The 13,635-nt window shown below is 41.4% G+C and overlaps 1 protein-coding gene across 1 annotated transcript; it reads left to right on the forward strand.

Annotated features, from left to right (window-relative positions):
* The first annotated feature begins 546 nt into the window (after positions 1 to 546).
* On the forward strand, positions 547 to 4,654 carry LOC109746322 (ribose-phosphate pyrophosphokinase 2, chloroplastic). Its single transcript, XM_020305443.4, has 8 exons — positions 547 to 882; positions 957 to 1,151; positions 1,518 to 1,766; positions 2,249 to 2,392; positions 2,521 to 2,685; positions 2,987 to 3,056; positions 3,152 to 3,233; positions 4,166 to 4,654. The coding sequence occupies exons 1-8, from the start codon at positions 763 to 765 to the stop codon at positions 4,344 to 4,346; spliced, it is 1,206 nt and encodes a 401-aa protein (XP_020161032.1). The 5' UTR covers positions 547 to 762; the 3' UTR covers positions 4,347 to 4,654.
* The last annotated feature ends 8,981 nt before the right edge of the window (positions 4,655 to 13,635 follow it).

Below are 13,635 nucleotides of genomic sequence, written 5' to 3' on the forward strand. Positions count from 1 at the left end.
CTGCGCCGGTAAACTTCATCATTACCGTCGCCACGCCGTCGTGCTGACGGAACTCTCCCTCGGCCTCAACTGGATCAAGAGTTCGAGATACGTCACCGAGCTGAACGTGTGCTGGTCGCGGAGGTGCCGTACGTTCGGGATCGGTTGGATCGCGAAGACGTTCGACTACATCAACCACGTTACTAAACGCTTTCACTTTCGGTTTACGAGGGTACGTGGACACACTCTTCCGCGCTCGTTGCTATGCATCTCCTAGATGGATCTTGCGTGATCGTAGAATTTTTTTTGAAATACTGCGTTCCCCAACAATTTTTTATCTGTAGTTTTTTTGTGTGGGGTTTATGTATAGAATGTTAAACTAAAATGAATTCAACATAACAGACTTTAGCAAGCACAAATTGACCGCACACGTTTATCTCAAGCAACTGTTTACAGTTTTATCTTTTATCATCAATCTTTTCCAAAGTTACGGCCGCCAATTTATTCTCTTCCCAATTAACGGGTCGCACCACTTTTAGCGAGGAAACGTGCCGAAAGCAAGGAGTTAACGCGCAATCGCCATTGGCATCACGGCGAATGGAGGGGCGGCTACGAGGAAGCAAGATTCTATATAAACCCCACCCGTAAATAGCCCGGCTCGAGCCGAGGACAGGACAGAGACCACGGACCACCGCGCCACCGCCCCCGACTCCCGAGGGCCCGGACTCCGACAAGCGCCCGCCCGCCCGCCCATCACTCCTCTTCCCCGAACCCTAGCCTCCCATGGCGGCTACCGCGGCGGCGTCGCGCTCCTCCTCCCTGCTCCTCTCCCGCCGCCACGGCGCGTCCTTGTCCTCCTCCTCGTCGGCGTCCCGCGCCGGCGCCTCCCGCCTCCGCGCGCCGGTGAGCGTTCGGTCCCGCTCGTCGCTGGCCCTGGCTGCGGGGTTGTGATTTTTATCTTTTTGGGTTGCGCGCAGAGGTGCGTGCTCGGGACGGCGGAGCAGCTGCGGGTGGTCGAGGCGGGGAAGCCGGTGGGCGGGGCCGACCCGTGGGCCGCGGCCTGGACGCCCAAGACGCCCGCGCAGGAGGCCAGGCTCGCCGCGCTGCCGCAGGAGGCGCGCGACTCCAGGCTCAAGATCTTCTCCGGCACCGCCAACCGCCCGCTCGCGCAGGTGGGGTTCCTGTCCCGCCGCTCCCTGTCCCCTGTCCCCGAAAAGAAAATAAAAAAGCACCTTTTTATCCGATTTGTAGCAGTATGGGGGTCTGATTCGTACTGGTTGGACAGGAATAATTTCAGAATTCAATAATAATTTCTTGATTGCATTTGAGTTCGGCCCTTTTTAGATGACGAAAGGGAAAGGGGTTTGCGCCGTCGCCGCAGTTGCAATGCTGCCACTCAAGAATATACACCCAAAACCTATCAGACGTTTACACTTTATTTTATGATTGTCTGTATGTGCCATCATTCAATGCGTTGGCGATTACGACCTATTTGGCTTGTACTTCTAAAATGTATGACTTTTTGTATATTGCGTCAGGAAATTGCTTCTTATCTGGGCGTAGACCTTGGCAAGATCCTTATCAAGCGCTTTGCTGATGGAGAAATCTACGTGCAACTGCAAGAGAGTGTGAGGGGCTGTGATGTCTTCTTGGTGCAGCCCACTTGCTCTCCTGTCAATGAAAACCTCATGGAGCTCTTCATCATGATTGATGCATGTCGGCGGGCCTCAGCGCGATCTATTACCGTTGTCATTCCGTACTTTGGATATGCCAGAGCAGACAGAAAGGTATGGCCAAATGATTAAACTGGCTGATTGCTTTTGAAAAAAGTTGGTGTATTGTTGTAACCAAGCTGTGAAGTACCAGATTTATTTAACTGGATTTGCTTCTTCCCAGCTCATGATATATAATTACAGACCCGTTCAACGAAAAACGATATCTAATTGCCCTGTCAATTTTTTTCCCGTGTCAATGCAACTGAATGGGATATCCACATACTGAGATTTTCCTTGTAAAGATTTTTATTAATTTAGTGTATTTTACTTCTTGCCCTGCTGGTTCTTCTATTCTAAGGACTTGTTTGGCGAACCAACTTCTCTTATGGACACCTTATTTGGTCATTGTTTGGCATACTTAATACCGACCAGTTAAATGTTGAAAGGGGGAGGAGTTTAAAGTTGAATATTGCCCTCAATTGGTGAATATGTTCTGCCCCCTTTGTGCGATGTGCGAAAATTTTGTATGCTGACTTATTTCTTTTGTAATGCAGGCTCAAGGACGTGAGGCAATTACTGCCAAACTGGCTGCAAATTTACTCACGGAAGCTGGCAGTGACCGTGTCATTGTATGTGATATGCATTCTGCACAAGCATTGGGATACTTCGATATTCCTGTGGACCATATATATGGACAGGTACTGTTAACAGAACAGGAAGGAACACTTCCTTCACAATGTATAAATACTGTCTTCCCTTTCGAAGAAGTTTCTTAGCTGAACTTGAGTTGATAAACTGTTAGTGAACACATCTTCTTTTTATGTAGCCTGTGATTCTGGATTACCTTGCTAGCAAGACAATTTCTAAGGATCTTGTGGTTGTTTCTCCTGATGTGGGTGGTGTTGTTAGAGCACGTGCCTTTGCCAAGAAATTGTCTGACGCCCCTTTAGCTATTGTTGACAAAAGAAGACAGGGTCACAATCTGTCAGAGGTAAGAATCGATTTTTTTGGAGTGTATCTATTCTATTTTTTCATCAGTTCTTACATGCACACATTTCAGTTTTAGTTCTACTCTTATTACAGCATAGTGTTAAACATGTGCCCTAATAGAACTAGAAATAACATATAACCTTTTTATCAGCCGATTATTAATTAGCTGGATGCTTTATTTCATTTTACAAAGCCATACACCTCTTGACTCCTTGACTAAGCAGCAACCACATATATTCATGAAGTGATTGTGTGAAAATGGTAGATTATAATTTCAAATTCCTATCTGTGATCACCTGCAGGTCATGCACTTAATTGGTGATGTGAAGGGGAAAGTTGCTATCATGGTTGATGACATGATTGACACAGCGGGTTAGCAATATTTTCTTCGTTGGTGTTGGACTGAAATTTAACATACTTTGTTGTGTGTTCTTTGTCATTTAGCCCCACTTTTTTCTTCAAAACAGGGACAATTACTAGCGGAGCAGCATTGTTAAAACAGGAGGGAGCAGAGGCTGTTTATGCTTGTTGCACACATGCTGTCCTCAGGTTTGAATTTCGATAGTTACTTTATTCCTTATAATTATAATTTAGCATTGATATTATTAGTCTATTGCAGACAACTCACACAATATAGTGCTTTGTTGTTGATTCTATCATATGACTATGCAAACTGAGACACGACTGGTGAAATCCTTGCATTTGTCCTTGATTCCTGCTAAGCGTAACCATGAAGTTATATAAGTTCGAGAAACTATGAGATTCTACTTGCGGCACACATGGACAATAAGCTAGTATTTTTAGACAAATAGTGTCTTGACAAGGTAGTCAGAAAATATCAGTTTCCTAGCTAATTTTCTTTGACCATGGATTTTCTAGTTCAGTATAGGATAAATTTAACTTTTCAGTGAGTTTGTTTTTTCTTGGGGTTTCTCTGTTTCCTTATTATTATTAAAGTTGCCGTGAAAATGAAGTTGGCAAAGTCTGTTACTCTTTTGGTAATACAGTATATTTAGATAAACCCCATTGCATTTGTTATTAATTTGTGAAATCCATCTTTTTGCAACATGATTAAAAAAAAACAAGTACACAGAAGGGGCACAATGATACAATTGTTATAAACCACTGGAATGCCAAACGGAGTATAATTGAATCCAATTCATTCGTATGCTGGGCATTTTGACATCCTGTGTACTTTGATGCGGGGAGAGATCTCAGGGTCAATCTTGATTCTTACCTCCGTTGGTATGCATGCTTGACAAAAGTTTACTTGAAACAAAAATGCGAGTGTAAAGTTGACCATAATAAATAATAATTGAATGCATGTATGATGTTCATTAATATAGTAACATAAAGTAGCTTGATTTTTAAATTTAGCATGACGCTGGGGTCGATTTCGGTTGCGACTATTGCTGTCTTCTATTCTCTATTGTTTGGCAAAAGCGGGCCACCCTTTTCCACTAATGCCATTTACTTTGCAGCCCACCTGCAATTGAAAGGCTTTCTGGAGGCATCTTTGAGGAAGTTATAGTTACGAACTCCATCCTGCTACCAGAGGACAAATGCTTCCCTCAGCTGACAGTGCTCTCCATGGCAAACCTTGTAGCAGAAACTATCTGGCATGTTCACCGCGACGGCTCAGTGAGCAGCATCTTCCAATAACGGCGAGCATCTTCTTACATTTGGGTGGTATAGAGAAGGCACCGGATGCTTGTGCCATTGGTGTAGGAATCAATTTTGGTGACATGACAAATAAAGTTGCATTGCCGTGCAGGCATTGTACTTGTACCGGATGATCAATTTTGCGTCAACACCTAGTCAAGGGTGTTTAGTTTCTGATCCGCGTCTTGACATAAGCTTTCTCGTAGTAAAAAATATGACTCATGGCACTTATTCGAAGGAATTGATACTGTTGGAATGTCCCATTTGCCACCGACCAAGGAACGGCAAATTGGTTGTCGCCAAAGATCTATGCTTTGTGTTTGTCCTTTTTATTTTGGGCAATTGTTGCAGGGTCTGTGTTTCACGTTTTCCATTGTATATATTCATGTGGCCACTCACCTCTCTCATTTCTGAGTAAAGAAAAGAAATAACTTGTGGGATCATGAACAGATGTTGACATGAGAAAGGGATTCACAGTGCAATATGAAGTTTTGTTAGCCGCGAGCACAGGGCAGCCATTAGGAAAGTGGCTCCTGTAGCTTGTTTACAAAGAAAACGGTCAAGTTGAGGCCGGATTCTCCAATGACCCGGGGAGCTTTGAAGGTTCCTGGGCTCCTCGCAGGTGCTGCTGAAGCCAGTGCGTGAATGACTGAAAAAAGTGGCGTCCAGGAGATTTAAGTGGCCAATTCCTACTGGACGCACGAGATCAAATACTGCATAGGATATGGTTGCTCGCTGCCCTGCAACCGTTAGAGGCTGACCCAGTGCTGTCGCTGGCTCGCTGTGGATCCCTAGCAGCTGCCCAGGATTGTGGTTGTGCTGACTTTTCCCACGTTCTCATGGCATCGACATTACGAGTGAGGCTGCGACGTACTCCCTCCGTCCCATAATATAAGAGCATTTTTGATACTACACTAATGCCAAAAAATTCTTATATTATGAGACGGAGGAAGTACTAGATAATAACGATGGGACGTTGAACGTTAGCGTGCTTCACTATGACTATGATTCACTTTTGTGAAGCGCGCCCTGTAGAGATGCAAGCTACTCTCTCCGTCCCATAATATAAGAGCGTTTTTGACACTAGTGTAGTGTAAAAAACGCTTTTATATTATGGGACAGAGAGAGTAGTTGGGAGGCCATTGATTTCAGATGGCTCCTTTTCCTATCCGACCTACATGAGCTTGCCCGTGAAGCTTGCCTTTTTATTTCCCTCTATTTCTCCGGCTACACTTCTCACATAGTTAGACAATTTTTTTCATGTTGGCTTGCTCCAAGTAACATACTACTATTTATCGTGGAAACCATCGGCTAGACAACCACTCTCCCATTGAGATCACAATGATGCTCAAATGTACTAGATCATAACTTGAGATTTATGTTAGTCACCAACCATTAGGCGGATTGTCCATAAGGTAGGTCTACGGCCCTCCGCAAGTTCACCTTGGTAGGCTCTTTATGCTTGTTGCACACATGATGTCCTTATGCTTGAATTTCTACTAAGTTCACATTAGTGCCTTTTGTTTTGTCTTTCCCGACCATATGCAAACTGAGACACCACTGATAAAATAATGGGATAGGTTCTTGGTTTCTGCTAAGCGTAACTGTTTAGTTATACAAGTCTGAGAAACTATGAGATTCTACTTGTGGCCCACGTAGACAAGAAGCTAGTGTTTTTTACTTTTCTTTAGACAAGAGGAGTCTCACAAATATCAGATTCGTAGCTAATTTCTTTTGATCACAAATTTTCTAGTTAAGTATGGGTTTGATTTCTTTTTTTACTTTTATAGTAGTGAGTTTGTATTTTTATTGGTGTTTCTTGATTTCCTTATTATTATTAGAGTTGCTGCGAAAATGAAGTTCACAAAGTTGATTACTCGTTTGGTAAGACAGAGTAAACTTAGTAAAACCCTATCACCTTTGTTATCATAATTTGTGGAATCCATCCTTTTGCAACCTGATTATAAGAAAAAAAAGTAAACAGAAGAGGCAGAACAAAACAAAATTGTTATGAACCTCTGGAATGCAAATGGATTATAAATGAATCTGAGTCATTCAGATGCTATCCTGGGCATTGACATCCTGTGTATTTTGACGCAGGAACAGACCTCGGGGAGAATCTTGACTTTTATCTCCGTTGTTGTGCATGCTTGACTAAGGTTTACTTGAAATAAAAGTGTATGAGTAAAGTTGACCATGCTAAATAACTGAATACAAGTCGGATCTCGGTAAGATGGTAACATACAGTTGCTTGACTTCACAAATTAGCATGGCATTGGGGTTGATTCTATTTGTGACTATTGCTCTCTTTCTATTCTCCATTGTTTTGTGCAGTAACATACCCCAATAGTGAACATACTCTCACTCTTTTCCACTAACGCAATTGACTTTGTAGCCCACCTGCAATTGAAAGGCTTTCCATGGGCATCTTTGAGGAAGTTATAGTGACGAACTTCATCCTGCTAAGAGGACAAATGCTTCCCCTCAACCGACGGTATCTTTTCCCAACACACATCTGTAGGGAATCCAGTGTCGTGGTGTAGTGCACCGCGGTGGCTTAGTGAGAAGCATGTTCCAATAACGGCAAGCATCTTCTTACATTTGGGTGGAATAGAGAAGGCAACAGATCGTTGTGCCATTAGTGTAGGAACCAATTTTCAGTGACATGACAATAAAGTTGCATTGCCGTGTAGGCATCGTACTTGTTCGGGTGATACATTTTTCAGCAACTCCTAGTAAAGGGTCTTTAGTTTCTGACCTGTGTCTTGACAAAAGCTCTCTTGTAGTCAAAAAACATGTCTTATGTCTGTTGTAGCTATTCGAAGGAATTTATATTATCGGAATGTCCCATTGACCATTGACTAAGGAATGAAAAATTGGTTATCGCCAAGGATCTATGCTTTGTGTTTGTCCTTTTTATTATTTTGAGCGATTGTTACATAGATTTTGGGTTTCATGCTTCCATTATATATATTCAGCTGGCCACTCGCCTCTCTCATTTTTGAGTAAATAAAGGAATAATTTGTGGGATCATGAGCAGATTTTGACATAAAAAAGGGATTCACACTACAATATGAAGGTATTTAGCCGCCAAGACAGGGCATTGATATGTCTCCGTCGTATCTATAATTTTTTATTGTTTCATGCCAATATTATTCAACTTTCATATACTTTTGGCAACTTTTTATATTATTTTTGGGACTAACATATTGATCCAGTGCCCAGTGTTAGTTCCTGTTTGTTGCCTGTTTTATATTTCGCAGAAACCCAATATCAAACGGAGTCCAAACGGGATAAAAACGAACGGAGAATTATTTTGGAATATTTATGATTTTTGGGAAGTAAAATCAACGCGAGACGGTGCCCGAGGGGGCCACGAGGCAGGGGGGCGTGCCCCGGGGGGCAGGCGCGCCCTGGACCCTCGTGGGCACCCCGTAAGGCGGTGGATGCTCTTCTTCGGCCGCAAGAAAGCTAATTTTTAGGAAAAAATCATGGCGAAGATTTCAGTCCAATCGGAGTTACGGATCTCCGGATATAAAAGAAACGGTGAAATGGCAGCAGAACAGAACGCATAAACAGAGAGAGACAGATCCAATCTCGGAGGGGCTCTCGCCCCTCCCACGCCATGGAGACCATGGACCAGAGGGGAAACCCTTCTCCCATCTAGGGAGAAGGTCAAGGAAGAAGAAGAAGGGCCCCCCCTCTTCCCTTCTCTTCCGGTGGCGCCGGAACGCTGCCGTGGCCACCATCATCATCACCGCAATCTTCACCAACAACTTCACCGCCATCATCACCAACTCTTCCCCCCTCTATGCAGCGGTGTAACCTCTCTCTTACCCTCTGTAATCTCTACTTAAACATGGTGCTCAACGCTATATATTATTTCCCAATGATGTATGGCTATCCTATGATGTTTGGGTAGATCCGTTTTGTCCTATGGGCTATTTGACGATCAAGATTAGTTTGAGTTGCATGTTTTATTATTGGTGCTGTCCTATGGTGCTCTCCGTGTCGCGCAAGCGTGAGGGATCCCCGCTGTAGGGTTTGCAATATGTTCATGATTTGCTTATGGTGGGTGGCGTGAGTGACAGAAGCACAGACCCGAGTAAGTAGGTTGTTTGCGTATGGGATAAAGAGGACTTGATGCTTTAATGCTATGGTTGGGTTTTACCTTAATGATCTTTAGTAGTTGCGGATGCTTGCTAGAGTTCCAATCATAAGTGCATATGATCCAAGTAGAGAAAGTATGTTAGCTTATGCCTCTCCCTCAAATAAAATTGCAATAATGATTACCGGTCTAGTTATCCATTGCCTAGGGACAAATAACTTTCTCGTGACAAAAAGCTCTTTACTAAAACTAATTTAGTTGTGTCTTTATCTAAACAGCCCCTAGCTTTTATTTACGCGCTCTTTATTATCTTGCAAACCTATCCAAAAACACCTACAAAGTACTTCTAGTTTCATACTTGTTCTAGGTAAAGCGAACGTGAAGCGTGCGTAGAGTTGTATCGGTGGTCGATAGAACTTGAGGGAATATTTGTTCTACCTTTAGCTCCTCGTTGGGTTCGACACTCTTACTTATCGAAAGAGGCTACAATTGATCCCCTATACTTGTGGGTTATCAAGACCTTTTTCTGGCGCCGTTGCCGGGGAGCAATAGCGTGGGGTTGATATTCTCGTGTGTGCTTGTTTGCTTTATCACTAAGTAATTTTTATTTGCTGTTCTTAGCTGTTTTCTATCTTTAGTTATGGGTAGGAACCGCAAAATACCAAAAAAATTAGTTGTACCTACTGAACCAATGGTTGAAGAACCACTCAAAATCTATCACACTCCTGAAGCTTATTACTTGGATGATCTTCGATCCCTATGTGCTCGTGCTGAAACCCCAACTAGCTTAGTTGAGGGCAAATCTTTAGATGAGCATGCTTGTTATGTGCGACACCGCATATCTGAAAAAGGAAAACTTTTACCGGGTCAAATTCATCGTTTGCAATGCTATGCTTGGAATTTATGTGAAAATATGATTTTACTTGTTGTTCTGAAACCCCTAAGAAACACCTTCCCTACCAATGTGAGTTTAGTGATAATGGCATCGTATCTTCGTATGCTAAGGGTGTTTATAATTACTATGATGTGCAACAAATTGAAGAATTTGTTGCTTTTAAGGGTGCTTACGAAATTGCTTCTTTGATTGAAAAGTATGGTGCTACTCTTTACAAATCTGAAAATTTTGCCATACTTAAATATTGCTATGATAATTATGCTTCTAATGCGTATATTGAACCATATATTGAGGACTACTCCGCTGTCCAATAAGAGACTAATATTTTACAGGAATCTATGGAAGAAGAAATTGATGAAACTTTGAGCTCATTGGATGAAAAAGATGAGGAGGAGAGCGAAGAACAAAAGGAGGAAGAACGGATTAGCTACCCGTGCCCACCTTCTAATGAGAGTAACTCTTCAACTCATACATTGTTTAATTTCCCTTCGTGCTTACCGAAGGATGATTGCTATCATGATTGTTATGACCCCGTTGATTCTTTTGAAATATCCCTTTTTGATGATGCTTGCTATGCTTGTGGCCAAGATGCCAATATGAATTATGCTTATGGAGATGAACTTGCTATAGTTCCTTATGTTAAACATGAAATTGTTTCTATTGCACCCACACATGATAGTCCTATTATCTTTTTGAATTCTCCCGACTACACTATATCGGAGAAGTTTGCACTTATTAAGGATTATATTGATGGGTTGCCTTTTACCGTTGCACATGATGATTTTGATGAATATAATATGCATGTGCTTGCTGCTCCTACTTGCAATTATTACGAGAGAGGAACTATATCTCCACCTCTCTATGTTTCCAACACGATAAAATTGCAAGAAACTGTTTATACTATGCATTGGCCTTTACTATGTGTGCATGAATTGTTCTTTTATGACATGCCGATGCATAGGAAGAGAGTTAGACTTCGTCATTGCTTGATATATGTTGCTTTGTGCTCACTACTAAATGTCAAATCATTGCTAATTAAAATTGGTTTTGATATACCCTGGGATCCGGGTGGATTCACTACTTAAGCACTATATGCCTAGCTTAATGGCTTTAAAGAAAGCGCTGCCAGGGAGACAACCCGGAAGTTTTAGAGAGTCATTTATTTATGTTGAGTGCTTTTATATAGTTTAAAAACAAAAAAATAAAGAGGGGAACCCAAAACTTTTCAAAAAGGAAAGTGAAAGTGAAAGAGACAAGCATTGTTGAAGTGGGGGAGCTCCTTGAACTTTGTTCATGCTCACGGAAACTTTGTGAATCTTGATTACATAATTTTTTTAATAAAAATAATTATCCCCTTGTATAATTCCATTGTATTATAAAAATAATGTGCCAAGGTTTGCCTTTAGGATGTTTACAATGCTTGTTGGTTTGTGCGGTGCAGGACAGAAACTTTGGCTGTAGTGCTCGATTTTTAATTTTTTTACTGGAACGTCGAATGGTTCTGAAACTTTTTGCACTATCTTTCTATACAAATTATTTATTTTTCCTAATTTTGGCAGAATTTTTCAAGTATCAGAAGTATGGTGAATGTTTAGATTATTACAGACTGTTCTGTTTTAGACAGATTCTGTTTTTGATGCATAGTTTGCTTGTTTTGATGAAACTATCGATTTATATCATTGGATTAAGCCATGCAAAAGTTATATTACAGTAGACACAATGCAAAAACAAAATATGAATTGGTTTGCAACAGTACTTAGAGTAGTGATTTGCTTTATTATACTAACGGATCTTACCGAGTCTTCTGTTGAAGTTTTGTGTGGATGAAGTGTTCGATGATCGAGGATGTCTCGATGTGAGAAGAAGGAAGAGAGGCAAGAGCGCAAGCTTGGGGATGCCCGAGGCACCCCAAGTAAATATTCAAGGAGACTCAAGCGTCTAAGCTTGGGGATGCCCCGGAAGGCATCCCCTCTTTCTTCAACAAGTATCGGTATGTTTTCGGATTCGTTTCGTTCCTGCGATATGTGCAATCTTGGAGCGTCTTTTGCATTTAGTTTTTTTTCTTTTATGCACCATGCTGGTATGAGATAGTCCATGGTTGATTTATAGAATGCTCTTTGCACTTCACTTAAATCTTTTGAGTATGGCTTTATAAAATGCTTCATGTGATTCACTTATATCATTTGAAGTTTGGATTGCCTGTTTCTCTTCACATAGAAAACCGCCATTTGTAGAATGCTCTTTTCCTTCACTTATATTTGTTAGAGCGTGGGCATATCTTTTGTAGAAAGAATTAAACTCTCTTGCTTCACTTATATCTATTTAGAGAGATGACAGGAACTGGTCATTCACATGGTTAGTCATAAAATCCTACATAAAACTTGTAGATCACTGAATATGATATGTTTGATTCCTTGCAATAGTTTTGCAATATAAAGATGGTGATACTAGAGTCATGCTAGTGGGTAGTTGTGGATTAGTAGAAATACTTGTGTTGAGGTTTGTGATTCCCTTAGCATGCACGTATGGTGAACCGTTATGTAACGAAGTCGGAGCATGATTTATTTATTGATTGTCTTCCTTATGAGTGGCGGTCGGGGACGAGCGATGGTCTTTTCCTACCAATCTATCCCCCTAGGGGCATGCATAGTAGTACTTTGCTTCGAGGGTTAATAAACTTTTGCAATAAGTATATGAGTTCTTTATGACTAATGTTGAGTCCATGGATTATACGCACTCTCACCCTTCCATCATTGCTAGCCTCTTCGGCACCATGCATTGCCCTTTCTCACCTTGAGAGTTGGTGCAAACTTCGCCGGTGCATCCAAACCCCGTGATACGATACGCTCTATCACACATAAGCCTCATTATATCTTCCTCAAAACAGCCACCGTACCTACCTATCATGGCATTTCCATAGCCATTCCGAGATATATTGCCATGCAACTTCCATCATCATCATATACATGACTTGAGCATTTATTGTCATATTGCTTTGCATGATCGTAAGATAGCTAGCATGATGTTTTCATGGCTTGTCCGTTTTTTGATGTCATTGCTATGCTAGACCGTTGCACATCCCGGTACACTGCCGGAGGCATTCATATAGAGTCATATCTTTGTTCTAGTATCGAGTCGTAAGTAAATAAAAGTGTGATGATCATCATTATTAGAGCATTGCCCCAGTGAGGAAAGGATGATGGAGACTATGATTCCCCCACAAGTCGGGATGAGACTCCATACGAAAAAATAAAAAAATAAAAAAGGAGAAAGGCCAAAAAAAGAGAAGGCCCAGAAAAGAGAAAAAAAAACAAAAAAATAGAGAAAAAGAGAGAAGGGGCAATGTTACTATCCTTTCACCGCACTTGTGCTTCAGAGTAGCACCATGTTCTTCATATAGAGAGTCTCTTGAGTTATCACTTTCATATACTAGTGGGAATTTCCATTATAGAACTTGGCTTGTATATTCCAACGATGGGCTTCCTCAAACGCCCGAGGTCTTCATGAGCAAGCAAGTTGGATGCACACCTACTTAGTTTTCAGTCTGAGCTTTCATACACTTATAGCTCCTAGTGCATCCGTTGCATGGCAATCCCTACTCCTCACATTGACATCAATTGATGGGCATCTCCATAGCCCGTTGATTAGCCGCGTCGATGTGAGACTTTCTCCTTTTTTTGTCTTCTCCACACAACCTCCACCATCATATTCTATTCCACCTTTAGTTCTATGTCCATGGCTCACGCTTATGTATTGCGTGAGGGTTGAAAAGGCTGAAGTGCGTTAAAAAGTATGAACCAATTGCTCGGCTTGTCATCGGGGTTGTGCATGATGTGAATATTTTGTGTGGTGAAGATGGAGCATAGCCAGACTATATGATTTTGTAGGGATAACTTTCTTTGGCCATGTTATTTTGAAAAGAAATGATTGCTTTATTAGTAGGCTTGAAGTATTATTATTTTTATGTCAAATGATAGACTATTGCTTTGAATCGCTCGTATCTTAATATTCATGCCATGATTAGATACATGACCAAGATTATGCTAGGTAGCATTCCACATAAAAAATTATCTTTTTTTATCATTTCCCTACTCGAGGACGAGCAGGAATTAAGCTTGGGAATGCTGATACGTCTCCGTCGTATCTACAATTTTTTATTGTTCCATGCCAATATTATTCAACTTTCATATACTTTTGGCAACTTTTTATATTATTTTTGGGACTAACATATTGATCCAGTGCCAGTGCCAATTCCTGTTTGTTGCATATTTTATGTTTCGCAGAAA

Source organism: Aegilops tauschii, chromosome 7 (genome assembly GCF_002575655.3).
Source record: "Aegilops tauschii subsp. strangulata cultivar AL8/78 chromosome 7, Aet v6.0, whole genome shotgun sequence".
NCBI lineage: Eukaryota > Viridiplantae > Streptophyta > Magnoliopsida > Poales > Poaceae > Aegilops > Aegilops tauschii.

Coding starts and splice junctions, on each gene's coding strand:
- LOC109746322 (XM_020305443.4), top strand. CDS start 763: ATGGCGGCTACCGCGGCGGCGTCGCGCTCCTCCTCCCTGCTCCTCTCC. Junction 1,152..1,517: donor CCAACCGCCCGCTCGCGCAG/GTGGGGTTCCTG, acceptor ATATTGCGTCAG/GAAATTGCTTCTTATCTGGG. Junction 2,393..2,520: donor TGGACCATATATATGGACAG/GTACTGTTAACA, acceptor CTTTTTATGTAG/CCTGTGATTCTGGATTACCT.